Source organism: Zonotrichia leucophrys, chromosome 3 (genome assembly GCF_028769735.1).
Source record: "Zonotrichia leucophrys gambelii isolate GWCS_2022_RI chromosome 3, RI_Zleu_2.0, whole genome shotgun sequence".
In the NCBI taxonomy this organism is placed as follows: Eukaryota; Metazoa; Chordata; class Aves; order Passeriformes; family Passerellidae; genus Zonotrichia; species Zonotrichia leucophrys.
Genome location: NC_088172.1, coordinates 75749706 through 75763573, shown reverse-complemented (window position 1 = coordinate 75763573; position 13868 = coordinate 75749706). Strand labels below are relative to the sequence as shown.

The following is a 13868-nucleotide window of genomic DNA, read 5'->3' as shown; positions in this document are numbered from 1 at the left end:
CCTTATTGGCTGATGCCTTATTGGCTGAGAGAACTCTTAGGGCAAAACAAGTTTATTCAGCTCTTCTTCTTCAGCCCTGGGTTAGAGGGGGCTAGAGGACTCAGTAGGACCTCCCCTGTCCTAGGAGGGGGAAAGGAGGAGACAGACCCTGCCCTCCCATCCATCTCACATGTGCAACAATGTGAAGGCACAGGTGGGGTTGCTGCAGTCCTGAGCCATGCCTTGCTTCCCATAGACCCGGCTGTCCCTTGTGCAGTCACAGCCACAGCCCCTGGCTCACTAGTGCCAGCAGAGTCCTGCCAAGCCAGGTGCCAGCAAGAGTGTATCAGATTGCTCCTGTCAGCAGAAAATGCCAGCAAGAGGGTGTCTCCCATCCCAAGCCTCTTCCAGCAGCTCCAGCTCCATCGTGGAGCAAACTGAAGCTCTGTTGCTACAAAAAGTAGCCGTATAAAATCCCGACATTTATTTATTTTTTAATAACTCTTTTATTACCTTTTTTCCCCCCCACTACAGAACTTGAAAGCTGCTTTACTCTCACAATTTGACTATAAAATATCCGTAGCCATCCAGGCAAATCTTCCCTGGGAGAGTTCCCAGACACTACTCGTTTATAATAGATATGACGAAAGAGAGAAACAGAATACAAATGCACCGGTTGTAGCCATGATATAAAATATTCAGTGACTAGCAGAGTAGGATGCTGTTGAATATCTCTCCGCTGATGAGAGAGCAGGATGAAGGGGAGCTCCCTGGAGGCAGTCCCCGTTATTCTAAAGTTATTTGGCCATCTGTTTTTCTTCCTCTGGCCCCCTCTGTAGCAAGCATTCACATTGCCCTATGATCCTGCCAGCCCCAACACAAAAATCAGGGACAGGAGAAGAAAAGAAATCCTATTTCCACCAGGCATTCAAGAGCAAGAGTGTCTTACTTGCAGCTGGTGTGGAAGTGTCAAATGAGGCTCAGTTGGTTGGAGCCTGGTGCTAATGATGCCATAGTCATGGCATCAATCCCTGTGTGGGCCATTCACTTAGGAGTTGGGCCTAATGATCCTTGTGGGTCTCTTCCCACTCAGAATGTTCTGTGTTCTGTGTTTCTGAGGAATTGCTTGCTTTCTTCGGGGGAGGAAATTAGCCATGGCAGCTAGCAAGTATTTGCCAAGTTCAAAAAGCCTCTTTGTCGGGTTGTCTGGGAGCAAATCCTCAAGTCCTTGCTTCAGCCATCAGACTCCTCTTCCTCCCTTCCTGGGGGCTGCCTCAGAGGGGGATGCTTTAAGAGGACAGTTTTCCTGACAGACTAGTTCCACCACAGTCCCCTGCCACCTTTCTTTCATGCCTCCTAACTCAGTGGTAGCCAGGTTATGATCTGTGCAGCCTCCTGCTCACTTATGGATGCTGCTGCAAGCAAGAGATGTCTTCATGGTCAGCTCACAGTGTGAAGGTTGCTGAGAGAGACATGGAAATTTCAGCCACTGAATGGAGAGTTAAGGGTGTGATTGTTCCAGTGCTGACACAGACCTTACCTAACCACCCCAGCTAAGTCTGGTCTGTGTATAATCTGAATGGGAAGCTTCCAATAAAATTATAAAGTTCTCATTGCTTTCTACAGCTTCTTGAGGAAGGAAAGGGAGTGAAAAGTGCCAATCCATGAATGCCATGACAGGATGCATGGGAATGGTTCAAAGCTGCATCAGGGGAGGATCAAATTTATTTTTTGAAAGGGTCGTGAGACACTGTAATGGGCTTCCTAGAGAGGTGATCCAAGTGGTCAGGTGGTTGTAGGTCCTTTTCAATTTTTTTTTCTTTTCATTTCCCTTTTCTTTTTTTTCTCTTCTACTCTATTCTATTCCATGAGGAACAGTGCTGGGGACTGATTGAGAAGGATTTTGAATCTGAATCACTGGAAACAATGAGACCTGATCAGATTGCTTGCTGCAGCATCTGAGCTCAAGAAAGCCGTGGCTGTTTCACAGAGGGAATTGTGTTGTGGGCACGCCACTTACACAGGCAGTGCCACCACTGAAGCCCTCCTGCTGAGGAGGAATCACAGGTCTGGAAGGCCTGCCAAACTGAATTGCTTCTTTACTTCTTCAGCTCAGATCAGACAATCAGTGCAGAGTGTGTCCAATAGGCCGTGGTGGATGATCACACATAGGAGCCAGTGGGTGCCATGTGGCTTGTTTCTGACAAGTCATGTTAGCCAGATCTGTCAGGTCACACAGATTGAGAGGTACCAGTTCTGTCATTGAAAAAGCAGCTTGAACCACAAAGCCATCATTTTTGTGAGATTCACCACCATAGGTCCCTCGTTCCTACCCAAACTTTGTTTATAAACATAGCACCCTGCCACTGCACAGTAATGCAGGTGGCACTCTGGAGGTAGCTGTGTTCTTTTGGATACATGAAGTTTGCCTTACATAGAAATATAGAAGTTTGCCTTATATAGAAATGTGTCATTCATTAAATCCATGCCATTATCTCAATACAATTACTCTACACAATAGGGATTACATCACTGGATTGATTGAGGAGAGGCTGATTTTCCTCATGAGTATGATTCACTTCCCTCTAGGCTCTTGAAAACAAGTTGCAGTTAGAGTTAAGTGAAGAGTTTATAATGAAAAAGTGCATTCAGTTTTTTTAATGCTCATCCTTTTTCCACTTACTCAGATGTGGTTTTGGCCATTGATAAATTCCTATTTGACTAATGATTTATAAGAGATCCAGCACCTTCCTGTGGGCTGTGCTGTGGACCCTTTGGAAGGATTGTGGTCTTTTTTAGTAGTATCTGCATGGGTTTTTTGGGAGGTTAGTCAAATACCATGATCATGAGCAAGGATTGTAAATACCCAGCAAGAAGACCATGTATTTGTAAAGTGTCATTCAGCCTCTGTAAGTTCAATACAGTGACTCTGAAGCAAAGACAGATTAAGTCATTGTTTCTCTAAAGAATTCTGTGAACTTTGGATTAGAGGCATGGATTTAAAGATTATTAAGACCCAATAGCACTGATACATCATCTAATCAAACTTCCTGCATAACCAAGGCCAGAGAATTCTCTTCACTTACTTTTGCTGGAGCCCAGTAAATACTATGTGTCTATACCTTCATTAGATATTTACTTACAAAGACCACCAATATTTGATATGTAGGATTGGATCATTCCTAAGCCAAAGAGTTTAACATCTAAAGAAGAAGATGTGGAGGTGAAGGAAAGGTGTTCAGATGTGGATTGGCTACATGTAATTTTCATTCCACAAACATTGTGTCTTCATGTTGATGCAGGCATTCTGTTTAGTACCTTGAATGTGGGTTCACTGATCCCTGCCTTTCCTTGTCCCTCACTAAAAGGGTATCACTGAATCAAGTTCCCAGCGCAGAGAGGCACTGAAATGTTACTTTCTTCAAAAACCCTCCTCTGTCTTACCAGTTGAATGTCTGACTACTTTCCTGCTGCAGACTTTGTTGGGAAGGTTGCTGGAGCACAGATTGCTGTCACCTATTCATTTGTAGCTGCCCCGAATCCCCACAGATTTTCTTTGCTCCTGATCACCTGATTGGAGACAGTTATTCCTCTGATGGACACTTGCTGTGATCCCCCCTCCCTTCGCTCAGCAGAACATCTTACCATTCAGACTTCAATCATAGCAGCAGCCTTCTGCAAAGCTGAGGAGCTGTAAGGATACACTGCAACCTGATCATCTCCTGAGACATCAGGTGTTGCGTCAATTATTCAGACTGTGAAATTGATATATACAAAACTTAACACACCCTGAAGAGGAAACAGGAGCTCTCAGAGCATATCCAGCTACTTCTTCAGCACTCCTTTGTCACTCTTCTATTCTCTCCACAGACCATTAATTATTTCACTGTTGGTCATTGCAGGTGCACATCTGGACACTCCCCTGAGTGTTCTGACAGGAGAAAGGCTATGGGGACAGAGTGCAAACCATGATATCCTACTTGTGCATCTATCCCTATCTGTACTTGAACTTCAACCAGACATGATTTTGTAATGTATGGAAATGCATCCCAGAAAATCAAAGAAATGCTCAACAAGTGTCAGTCACCACCATCAATTCTAGGAGTGACTTTGTCTCCCAAAGAGAGCTCTGCAAGGATGACAGGCACCCCAACACTTGAAGGAGTTTGCAGTTGCAGGTTTGGAGTCTCACTGTCTCAGCTAGTTGCGTTGGAGTTTTGCGGTGCAAAACCACAGAGCATGAAGTGGGAAAAGTCTCTTGCCACAATGCATCCTGTAATGCATCCCAGCTATAAGGAGCTCAAAGCTGGGAGCGCAGCCTGTTCTAACAGCCTTCCTGCAGCAAATCACTTTCAAGGCCTGAACCATTCATCCACTCACATCTCCCTGGGTCAGGCAGAAGATGAGACCAGAGAACAGCTTTTGAGTGGTATCCTCAGTTCAGCAGGAAGAAATGTGATCTCAGCTCCTTTGCTGTCTCACTGGCTTCAGCATTGCAGGAAAACAGCCCATCTGCTCCAAGCCCTGCAGCTGCTGTGCTTGACTCCCAGGACTGAGACACCACAGACAGGGTGATGATGGGGATATAGGGAAATTGTTAATAGGGATAGAGAGGAGACAGGCAAAATTTTCCTCAGCATAAGTACATCAGTGTCTGCAGGGGTTTTGTCAGCAGGCCTTTCACACACATCTTTTGTATTTTGGGTGTTTGGGAGGCTCCCTCCTTTCTTGCTGAGGTCTTTGCAAAGCCTGTCCTCAGAAGGGAGACAGGCAGAGTCCCCTGTCTGGCTGTTGTGCTCTTTTAAACCTGGCAGTGTCTATGAAGCAGACTTTGTTTCAGCTCGTCGGAGAGTGCTGAGCACAGTGCGTGTTCTCAGCCTGAGAGCTGAGCGCATGAATTCCGCAAAGGACCCAGCTGTCTCTGGTGCCAAAGATCAAAGGGCCCCTTATCAAAGCTGGGAGGAGAGAGAGCATTGCCTGAAGGCATCTGGGCATGTCATGAAACAGAGGGTGAACAAGGAGCAAACAGACCTCACAAATGCACTACGGTTCACTCTGCTTCTTGAGTCTACAATATTGGTGGGAAAAGTTGCCTATACATGAGCTCCTTCTTGCTAGGTTTATCTGTCTTGGTTTGAAAAGGCAGATGTCTGCTAAGGAAGGCAGGAGCTCTCTTGAATTGGAAAATGTAAACCCCCTCCCTCCGAATTATTACAGTTTTGAACTTAAGGAGCTGTCAGGCAAAGATATGGGAGTAGGAATAACAGTTCTTTGTTAGGAAAAATAACAAATGAGAAAACAAATAAAATTGCAGTAATGCCGAACAACACTGACAGAGCCAGAATATGACCTGACACTGTTGGTCAGGATGTTGGTAGCAGTCCGATTAAATGGTGGCTGCAGTCCTCCTGGAGTGGCAGATGTAGTTCTGTTGGAGCAGTGATCCTGTGGAAGGGTGGAGTTTTCCTCTGAAGGTCCAATGGTGGTGCAGAGGGGCCTGGTCTTTCTCTGGGAATCCAGGGGGAAAAGGCTGCTCTCATGTTCCAAATCTCAGATTATATCTGGGTAGTAATGCTTGGCTCCTCCCCCTGGGTGGAGCATCTCACAAGGGGATGATATAATTTTATCAGTCATGCAGTGAAACTCAGTGGCCCATTAAAAGAAAATATCTCCCCAGAGGGAGGATTGGTCTGGAAGAGATAAAGAAAACTGCCCTACCTGTTTTTAACAGCTGGCCCAATTAACAGAAGATAACTGCCCCACCTCCAACAGACGGCAATAGAATACACCCCCCCCAGCCACATCATGCATTTGTAACCTAAGACATTATCAAACTCTTAATTTTAATTGTTGGACTTGATATTGAGGGTCTTTTCCAATGTAAACAATTCTATGATTTTCCCCCAGGCTGGCCTCTCCTCTGTAAGGCAGCACTTCTGGGGACCTGCAGCTACAGTAGGAAAGAGGGAAGGAGCTGCCCCCATCAGCATCTTCCCATCCTGCTTGCCAGCAGCTGCACAGAGAAATGATGAGAGCATCCATTTCCCTGCCCAGCACCTGGGTCAGCAGCAGCACTGGGCTCCTACACAGCCCCAACAAGTGACCAGCTCTGAACTTACCGCTGAGGCACCCTCCCTGTGCCCTCCCTCTGCTTTGTTCTAGCTGCATATCAGATGGGCCTTTGTTCTTCTGAGATAGCATAAATTTAACATGATGGAGTGTATGGAGTGTGGAGATCTTTTTTCTCCCTCTTTTGAATTTCTTAAACCACATCCTGTTGCCCACACATAGAAAGCCTGTTACTGGTCACAGTTTCTCAGGGAATTTTCCATGAAAAGGGGTGCCGGGATTTTGTTCTATAAACACAGTATCAAAGATGGAAGTCTTGTATCATTCATCTCTCTATGCTAACAGTTTCTCTAATTAGACTGGTGGATCAAATGAGCAAAGGAGCTCAAGCATAGCTCCATTGTGAGTCTGCTCCTGCCATATCACCATCTGCTCTCTGTGTACACAGACAGGTGGGGATATGCTGGAGAGAAGGAGCTATAGCTGTAGCTTCCCTGCCTTCCTCCCATTATTCCCCATCATGAGACAGCCACGACAATACCACTGCACTTACCCCACTGTCTGCAGGGCCCAGATCCCCCCTGCCCAGTGTGTCTCCCCAGGAGCCCAGCCATATGTCTGCTTTGCCTTTTTAGAGTGTTGTTGCTTCTCTGCTGGCACATTCCCTCCATCCCGAAGTTCCCGTACATGCCAGACTGGTCAAATAGATAGTGATGGATCATAGATCAATCTGTGCAATTGGCTTTGCCATGTCAGGGAATATTGCTTCAAGCCCAGCCTCATTTGATGATGGTTTAGGAGGTCAGAGGTGGAAATGTGTTCGTTTCTTTGGGTTTTTGAAATCCACAGTTAACTCCAAAGAAAATTCCCTGTAGCTATATATAAGTAATTTTCGCAGGTTTGCTGTAGGGGAAACATTGCCAATCAGAACTTACTTTATTGCTGTTTATATCCCCAGAAAGTCCTAGATACAACAGGAAACAGGAGGCTTTGATTCCCCTGATTCCTTTCTCCACAGCCTCCCTACTGTACCAGAGCACTGAGTGTCCCAGAGCAATCAGCAGGCAGCACAGGCTGAATGTTCTCCATGCCCCAATGCAGATGCCTTGGGAGTACAGGTGGGATCATGGAGCTTTCCAAACTCTGAGCAGGATGAGCTCTCTGAACCCTCCTGCTCTGAAGTTAGCTAAGCAGTGGCTGCAGAAACAGGTCTGTGTAGTGACCCTAGGACTGGACAGAGGGGACCCTGCACACCAAGCTGAGAACAGTGACAGGCATGTAGAAATAGAAGTTCTCTGCAGTCAGAAGTGGAAAGCAGCCTAGAGGCTTTAATTGTCTTACTCCTCATATGTTAATGTGTGAAGCATCCTGAGAGACTGTGAATGAGTAAATACATCCTACCATGGCACAAAGACAGCTTACATTCCTAGAAATTATGAGTCAGTACCACCTGGTATTATTTCTGCATCTCTATCTGTGCTACAATTGTTTTTCTACCCTCTGCTCTCTAGCTCTCAGAGCAATAACTTTCCCCCCAGCTCTGTAACCACCCTGATGCTGACTGCTATTCATTAGCATCCATTTAAATGAGAGGGAGAGAGACCTGTGTTTGTTGTGGAGATTATAAACAGTAATGTTCTTTCTGGAGACTGTCACTGACTCCTGGTATTTGCCTGCACTGAGCTTTGGGCTTTTGGTTTCTGATCAGTGGCATTAACATTAAACACTCAAAGAAGTGCTCAGAGCCCCTGTTAGAAAATGTAAGAGCTCTTTTCTCCCTGGATTGGTTTTAACCCTCATTTTGGGTCTACAGATGACTCTGCTAAGCTGTGCAAGGTCTAAGTCCTCTCCACACCGTGAATCTCTTTCTAGCGACTGGATATCTCTTGCAATCAGTCAGCTTCTTGCCTCAATTTGTCTGGCCTGGACTGGAAATGCCATGGGAATTTCCATGGGGGCTTTCAGCCCTGAATTCCCAGTTGGGTGCCAAATCTAAAGTGGAGCTGCAGCTAGGAATTCTCATCCATAGCTGATCTCCTGAGACTGCCCCATACTGGAGCAAGGATCTTACAGGAGTGCAGCAGGCAGATGCAGTGAAACCATCCCGTGTGCCAGCTCGAGGCTGTGGATCCAACAGCCTTCCCTACCCATCCCACGGAGCTCTGCTGCACTTGGCATGGCACCCCATCTCTCAGTGCCTAGTGTCATCCTCCCTTTGCTTCCTGACTGCTCCAGCTGGCTGCCTTCCATCTGAGCCATGTAAACTGAGCTGTACCTTAGCCTTTTCCCCACCCCATCCCCTGCATTAACTCCCCAAGAGAGCTCCTGAGGAACCCTCTACCTTCTCTGCCATCCCACACCAACTGTGCTGATGGCCCTGCCCCTGCAGGCCCTGCATCCCTCCCAGATCTCCCTGCACCAGCTCTTCTGGAGCTACTCTGCAATTCAGCATGACAGTCAAGTCCCCCTCCTGTGGAAACTGAGTGAATACTTTTTTTTTTTGTTGTGTGAAGGTAACATTTAAAGGCATCCCTTGGGTTATTCTATCTGGCAGCACAGCTGGTCTTTTGTGTGAGTGCCAGTCTTTTGAAATGCCAGCTCTGGTCTTCAAGGCAGCCAGCAGAAGGTACAGCTGGCTTTGCCTGTAATTAATTCCTCATCACTCATCACTTGCCTTTATTCTCCCTTTTGACTGGGAAGAAAGAATAATACAGATTACAAGACAAATGCAAAGATTGCCGTGTATGGGAAGAGGTAACAACAGGATTCTTGGTGTCCTGGGATTTCCCTTTTGTTTGTCTTTCTCTGGTTGGCTGAAGAGATATAGCAGTAGATAGATGATCTAACTTTTTGTGTGCCTCACCAGCAGGTGCCCTTAGAAAGTGCCAGGCAGGGGAGATGGGGAAGGGGCAACAAGGAGAGAAATAGGGAACAAAACTGTCCAGCTGGCTTTGGACTCTGATAGAGGAAACCAGGCATGGCTGCAGTGTGAAACCAGGCAAAAAAGGTGACTGCAGCAACTGGCACTGATGGGTCTTTCTCATCTCCACTGATGAGGCGTTAGAGAGCAGGTCACAGTTCGGTTCTTCTTCAGATTGTAGGCACTGGAAAGGAAGATGACTTGGAGATTCCCATAGTCCAAGTCTGCAGTGTTTCATGGCTCTGCCTAGAGTGCAGATCTGAAGGTTCATTTACAGGTACCTCCATCACAGGCTATGTGCCCTTAAATTTACTGGCCACTTGTGGCAGACAGACAGGCGGTAGAAGGGTGTAAAGTAGAAGAGCTGCACAAATTTAACATTTACAACACTGTGGACTCAGTTCAGATGGGATAGAGGTTTCATCACTGTTTCACGTCCAGGAGCCACTTCCATCCCTCCCAGAAGCATATTCCTAGTGACAGTGTTACTGGAAAATGTAGGTATTGTAGTTCCTTCTCAGTCTCAGGAAACCTCTGTAACTTAGCAGGGATTGCAGGTAGGGCTGTGAGAGCTGGCTGCCCTTCACAACTCTGACTGACTTCTAAGATAGCCATGGGATTGCTGCTCCTCTGTTTTGACCTTCAGTTTTCCATGTGTAGACAGTAGTGAAACACTGCATGTTGTGAGTAGATAAGGGAGATTCCTTTCCAATTGTAAACCATTTGAAGAATGCCTGCTCATATTCAGTATTGTTGTATTAGGGAATTCAGGGGCCAAAAGGTTGTTTTTCCTGATGCTGCAAGAACACGGAGCTGTCAGCCAGGATGTGCTCAGGCTTGGTTTGGGTTTAGGCCAGGCATTCACAGCCAGTGCTTTGGAGGCACTAATTTGCATTCCAGATGCTTCTCTGGGTTTCTTTCTATCTCGCCTTTGCTTTTTTCCTAGGGCATCAAAGTTCGTTTGCTGCGTGATTTGTCCCAGTGCTGACTACTCAGCCAGGCTATTGTGCAGCAAATCCTAGCTACAAGTCCCCAAATGAGGATAGAATAGACAATGGTTGTTTTTAATCCTTGCTTGCTAGCAGCTCCATATTAATTCTTCATTTGCTCTCAATCCCTCACCTCACGGGCCCTGGTGTCTGTAATTAGCTGCTCTGAACACACTCCTGTTGACATTGATCTGTGGGGTTATGCAGTTCCTGCCTGAGCTGTCAGTTTGGACAAGGGGCTCCATGAGGGCTGGGCATCCTTAGAGAGACTTTCCTTCATAGGAAGCTGCTGAGGGCAGGGAAGTTGCCAAGAAATCAGCAGCTCAAAGCTGGTTTTGCCAGAGATTCCTATAGTGACTTTTCTTATCTGTGGCACTGGGTTTCCAGGAGGGAGGTCTCACTGGCTTGGATCTCCCGAGGTTGTGCAGTGCCAGCTGGTCAAGAGAGAGAGAGAAAGAAGCGATTTTTATCCTTGCCCTAGGGTATGGTGTGCATCCCAAACTGAGTACCACCAGGGAAGGGGATTGGATATGCTGTCTATGTCCTGTCAGGACTTCATCTAGTCTTCTCAGCTTGCCTTTCAGTTAGTGCTTTTAAATATTTCCAGAAAATAATGTGTTTTCTATCCTCATTTCACTAAATTATATACATATTTCATTTTTTTAACCTTTCCTTGCAAGTCATTCACTAAGAATCTAAACATTTCATCATCTTTATCATGATCTGAACTCCCTGCAATGTATCTCTCAGTTTTTGACAGCCAGGTGCTTGATGGGAGTGTTTCCAGGTGCCTGTCCTTCACCCAGTGCCCCTAGGGTGGATGTGCCAAGAAAGAAGGATTTGGGGGGATTGTGTAGGAGGGAGGTTATACAGGAAAGTCTGTTTCCCCATCTCTTCCTCTGACCTCATTCTGCTGCTTTTCCAAAGGGCAGAACCATGTGGGAAGGCAGCATCCCAAGTGCAGATAGACTACAGATGGATAAGTAAGGGTTACTATTTCCTCCATACTCTCAGGTGTAATATAGCTGTGTATGGAGACCAGAAACCCTGATGAGCAACAGCATGACTAGACTTGTGATTGATTGATTTCTTGAGAAAAAAAAAAAAAAGTGTTTCAGGTCAACCCTGACTGAATGTTTAACTCTGAATGTTTTTCACTGAAGCAAAAAAGGAAAATAAGTAATCTGAGGGCATGCTAACAAAATGTTTCAGTAAGACAAACTGAGATGGTTTTGTGAGTGGGTGTAGGGTAGGAAGCTGTGACACTGTTTTCAAAGTGAGAACTGGAAATGCTTTGAGATTTGTTGGCTTTGAATTTGGTTTAATGATAGACAAAACCTTTTGGGAATTGTTGTTTTTGAAAGAACTTGAAGTCAGCATTGATTTGCAGTATCTTTGTGAACCTCTGAAAACATTGGGCTGGGATGGTACCAGGTGGTGTGGAACAGGCAACACTGGTGCTTCAAAGAACAGCTGCTCACTCCAAGGCTGCTCCCAGGGCAAGTGGTGAATGGGGACACTGGTTATATTTCCACAGCTGATGGCCAGGCAAAGAGCAGGGAGAGCCCTGTTAGCTGCACTGCATATTTCAGGTGTCAGTGGTGAACAGGGGGAGGCAAATACGTGTTCTGGGCTCCCCATTTCAAGTGGAATGTGGAGAAATTGGTGAGGCCCAGCAGAAGGGCAGCAGGATGGTCAAGGGCCAGGAGCAGAAGTCCTTAGGAAGAGAAGTTAAGGGAGCTGGACTTGCTCAGTCTGGCAAAGAGAAGGTTGCTGTCGGCCGTTGGCCCCCAGCTGTTTCAAGGGCAAATTCAAAGATAATGGAACCAAAATCTTTTCATAGTATTAGATTATATGACGAGGAACAGTGTCCACAACTGGTAGTGCTGGATGTTCATACTGGACAGTAGAAGAACTTGCTTTCCTCAGGGAAGTTCAAGATTGGCCAGGCAAAACCATGCTGCCTTCATGGACAGCAGGAGACAGCTTCAAGCAGGAGGTCCCTGGCAGCTAGCATTTCTGCCAGCCCCTTCTCATGCCACCCCAGCCATGCTGCACACTGCTTCTTCCTCATCCTGCCCCTCTTTATCTGGGTCCGTGCTTCCCTAGGAAAGGCCAGGTGGATGAAACATTGCCAGTGGCACTTACCCATGGACATGGGAGGAAGCTGGCTCCCCTCAGAGATGGCCACTGCAGCTCTGCAGGATGTCCCTGTGCCAGCTGGGGCTTACTGCCATGGATTGGGGCTGAGCCCAGAGCTGTGCCAGGAGCCAGCCCAGCAGGCTGGCCAAGAGGGCTGTTTCTCTCCTACAGGCTCCCTGAACCTGCTGGTTCGCGTGCGGAACAAGCGAGCCATCGACACCCAGGTCTGGTCCCTCAGTGGCAATCGGGGCAACGTGTGGCAGCAAGCACATGTGCCCATCAACCCCCCCGGGCCCTTCCAGGTAAGCCAAGCCCACCGTCAAGGAGCCACCTGCCCTGTCCATAGGCCATGGATGTAGATTTCCTGGCTAACATCTTCCTCTGAAGCACAGGGGCTGGTGGGGCACAATGGAGGGCATTGGGAGCTCTTGTGAAAATGAGCTGGGCACTCTGCATGTTCTCATCGAATTGTTCATGTGTACCCAGACAGTGGGCTGCTTTTATGGCTGAGGTTTTTACTCAACAGGCTACTTTGCTGTTGTAGAGTTGCTTGTGAGAGCTGCCCTGTACAGGCTGGTTAAGTTGTGGCACTGTGGCAAAATGCCCAGTGTGTTTTTGGACACTTCAAAATAGTAAATAAGAATGTAGTTACTCTTGAAAGTTCTGTTCAGTATTGGCTGGCTTGTTAGAGCAGGACATGTAATAAAGCAGAGCTCTAATGCTCATTTATTACTGCACAGATGCTCAGTACAAAGAGGTTGGTCCCATAAACAGTGGGATCTGGCTTTCCAGAGCCTATGAATGTTGGAGAAACAGGAAGGAAATAATTCTCTTAGGGGCCTGATAAGATCTGCTCTGTGTCCTGCTGACTTCTGCAAAGCCCTGCAGTGCAGGAGGGGCCCTCCACATAACAGCCTCATGCTGGGCTCTCTCCCATGCTCTGCTTGTAGATCATCTTTGAAGGTGTTCGAGGCACCAGCTACGAGGGGGACATTGCCATCGATGACGTCACTCTGAAAAAGGGAGACTGCCCAAGGAAGCCAATTGGACCGAATAAGGGTGAGACTGTGCCTGCCTCAGAGGCAAACAAGCTGGTAGGAGTGCATTCACACACTGCACAGCTGATTTCAGAGCACGCTGATGTGTTGGTGGGACTCAACGGAGTGGTTGACCCCACCAGCAGGAGTCACCAGAGGGGCTGTCAGACTCTTGGGCTTGTTCTATGCAGTCGAGAGTTAGCAAGAGTCAAAAGAACAACCACAACCAGGAGGTGTCATCCCCAATAAGATAAGGACTTCTGCAATACTTCATTTCCTGGAAACTCTAGTTATGGAAAGGAGAGGGACCTTCTGCAGTCTTTAATGGTCTTTGTAGTGTTAAGTCAGTCCTACTCTAAGAAAAAAAACAATCTGCTCTTTGGAACATGGGAGGACTCTGCTGCTTTCCTATCTGAGCAGAGTGGCACAGCCAGGCTAAATCCCACCAGCCCCTTTCTAGTCCACCACATAAAGTGATGCCAGCACTGCAGTGATGGAGACAACTCCACTGTTGGGTGCACCATGCATTGCAGCCACGGCAAGGTGTGTGTAAACAGTACGTAGGCATGGGGTGGGAATTCCTGGTGTGCCTTCTGCCCTAGTCCTGCCTGTGCCCTTGATAGTATGCCCCAGCTGGGTCAGAGAGCAGATGTTCAGGGTATGCAAACCAGAGCCAGACAGGCACCTGAGAACAAGCATCAGTTTGTTTTATTTATTTTTGAAGCAAGAAAA

At 47.0% G+C, this 13868-nt stretch overlaps 1 protein-coding gene across 2 annotated transcripts in view; it reads left to right on the top strand.

Moving 5' to 3' along the window:
* MDGA1 (MAM domain containing glycosylphosphatidylinositol anchor 1) overlaps positions 1-13868 on the top strand; it is a 146691-nt gene that overhangs the window by 123963 nt on the left and 8860 nt on the right. For both annotated transcript variants that reach the window (XM_064708889.1, XM_064708890.1), the window contains exons 15-16: positions 12271-12401; positions 13050-13158. In XM_064708889.1, the coding sequence (XP_064564959.1) occupies positions 12271-12401; positions 13050-13158 (240 nt within the window). The remainder of the gene's footprint in view (positions 1-12270; positions 12402-13049; positions 13159-13868) is intronic.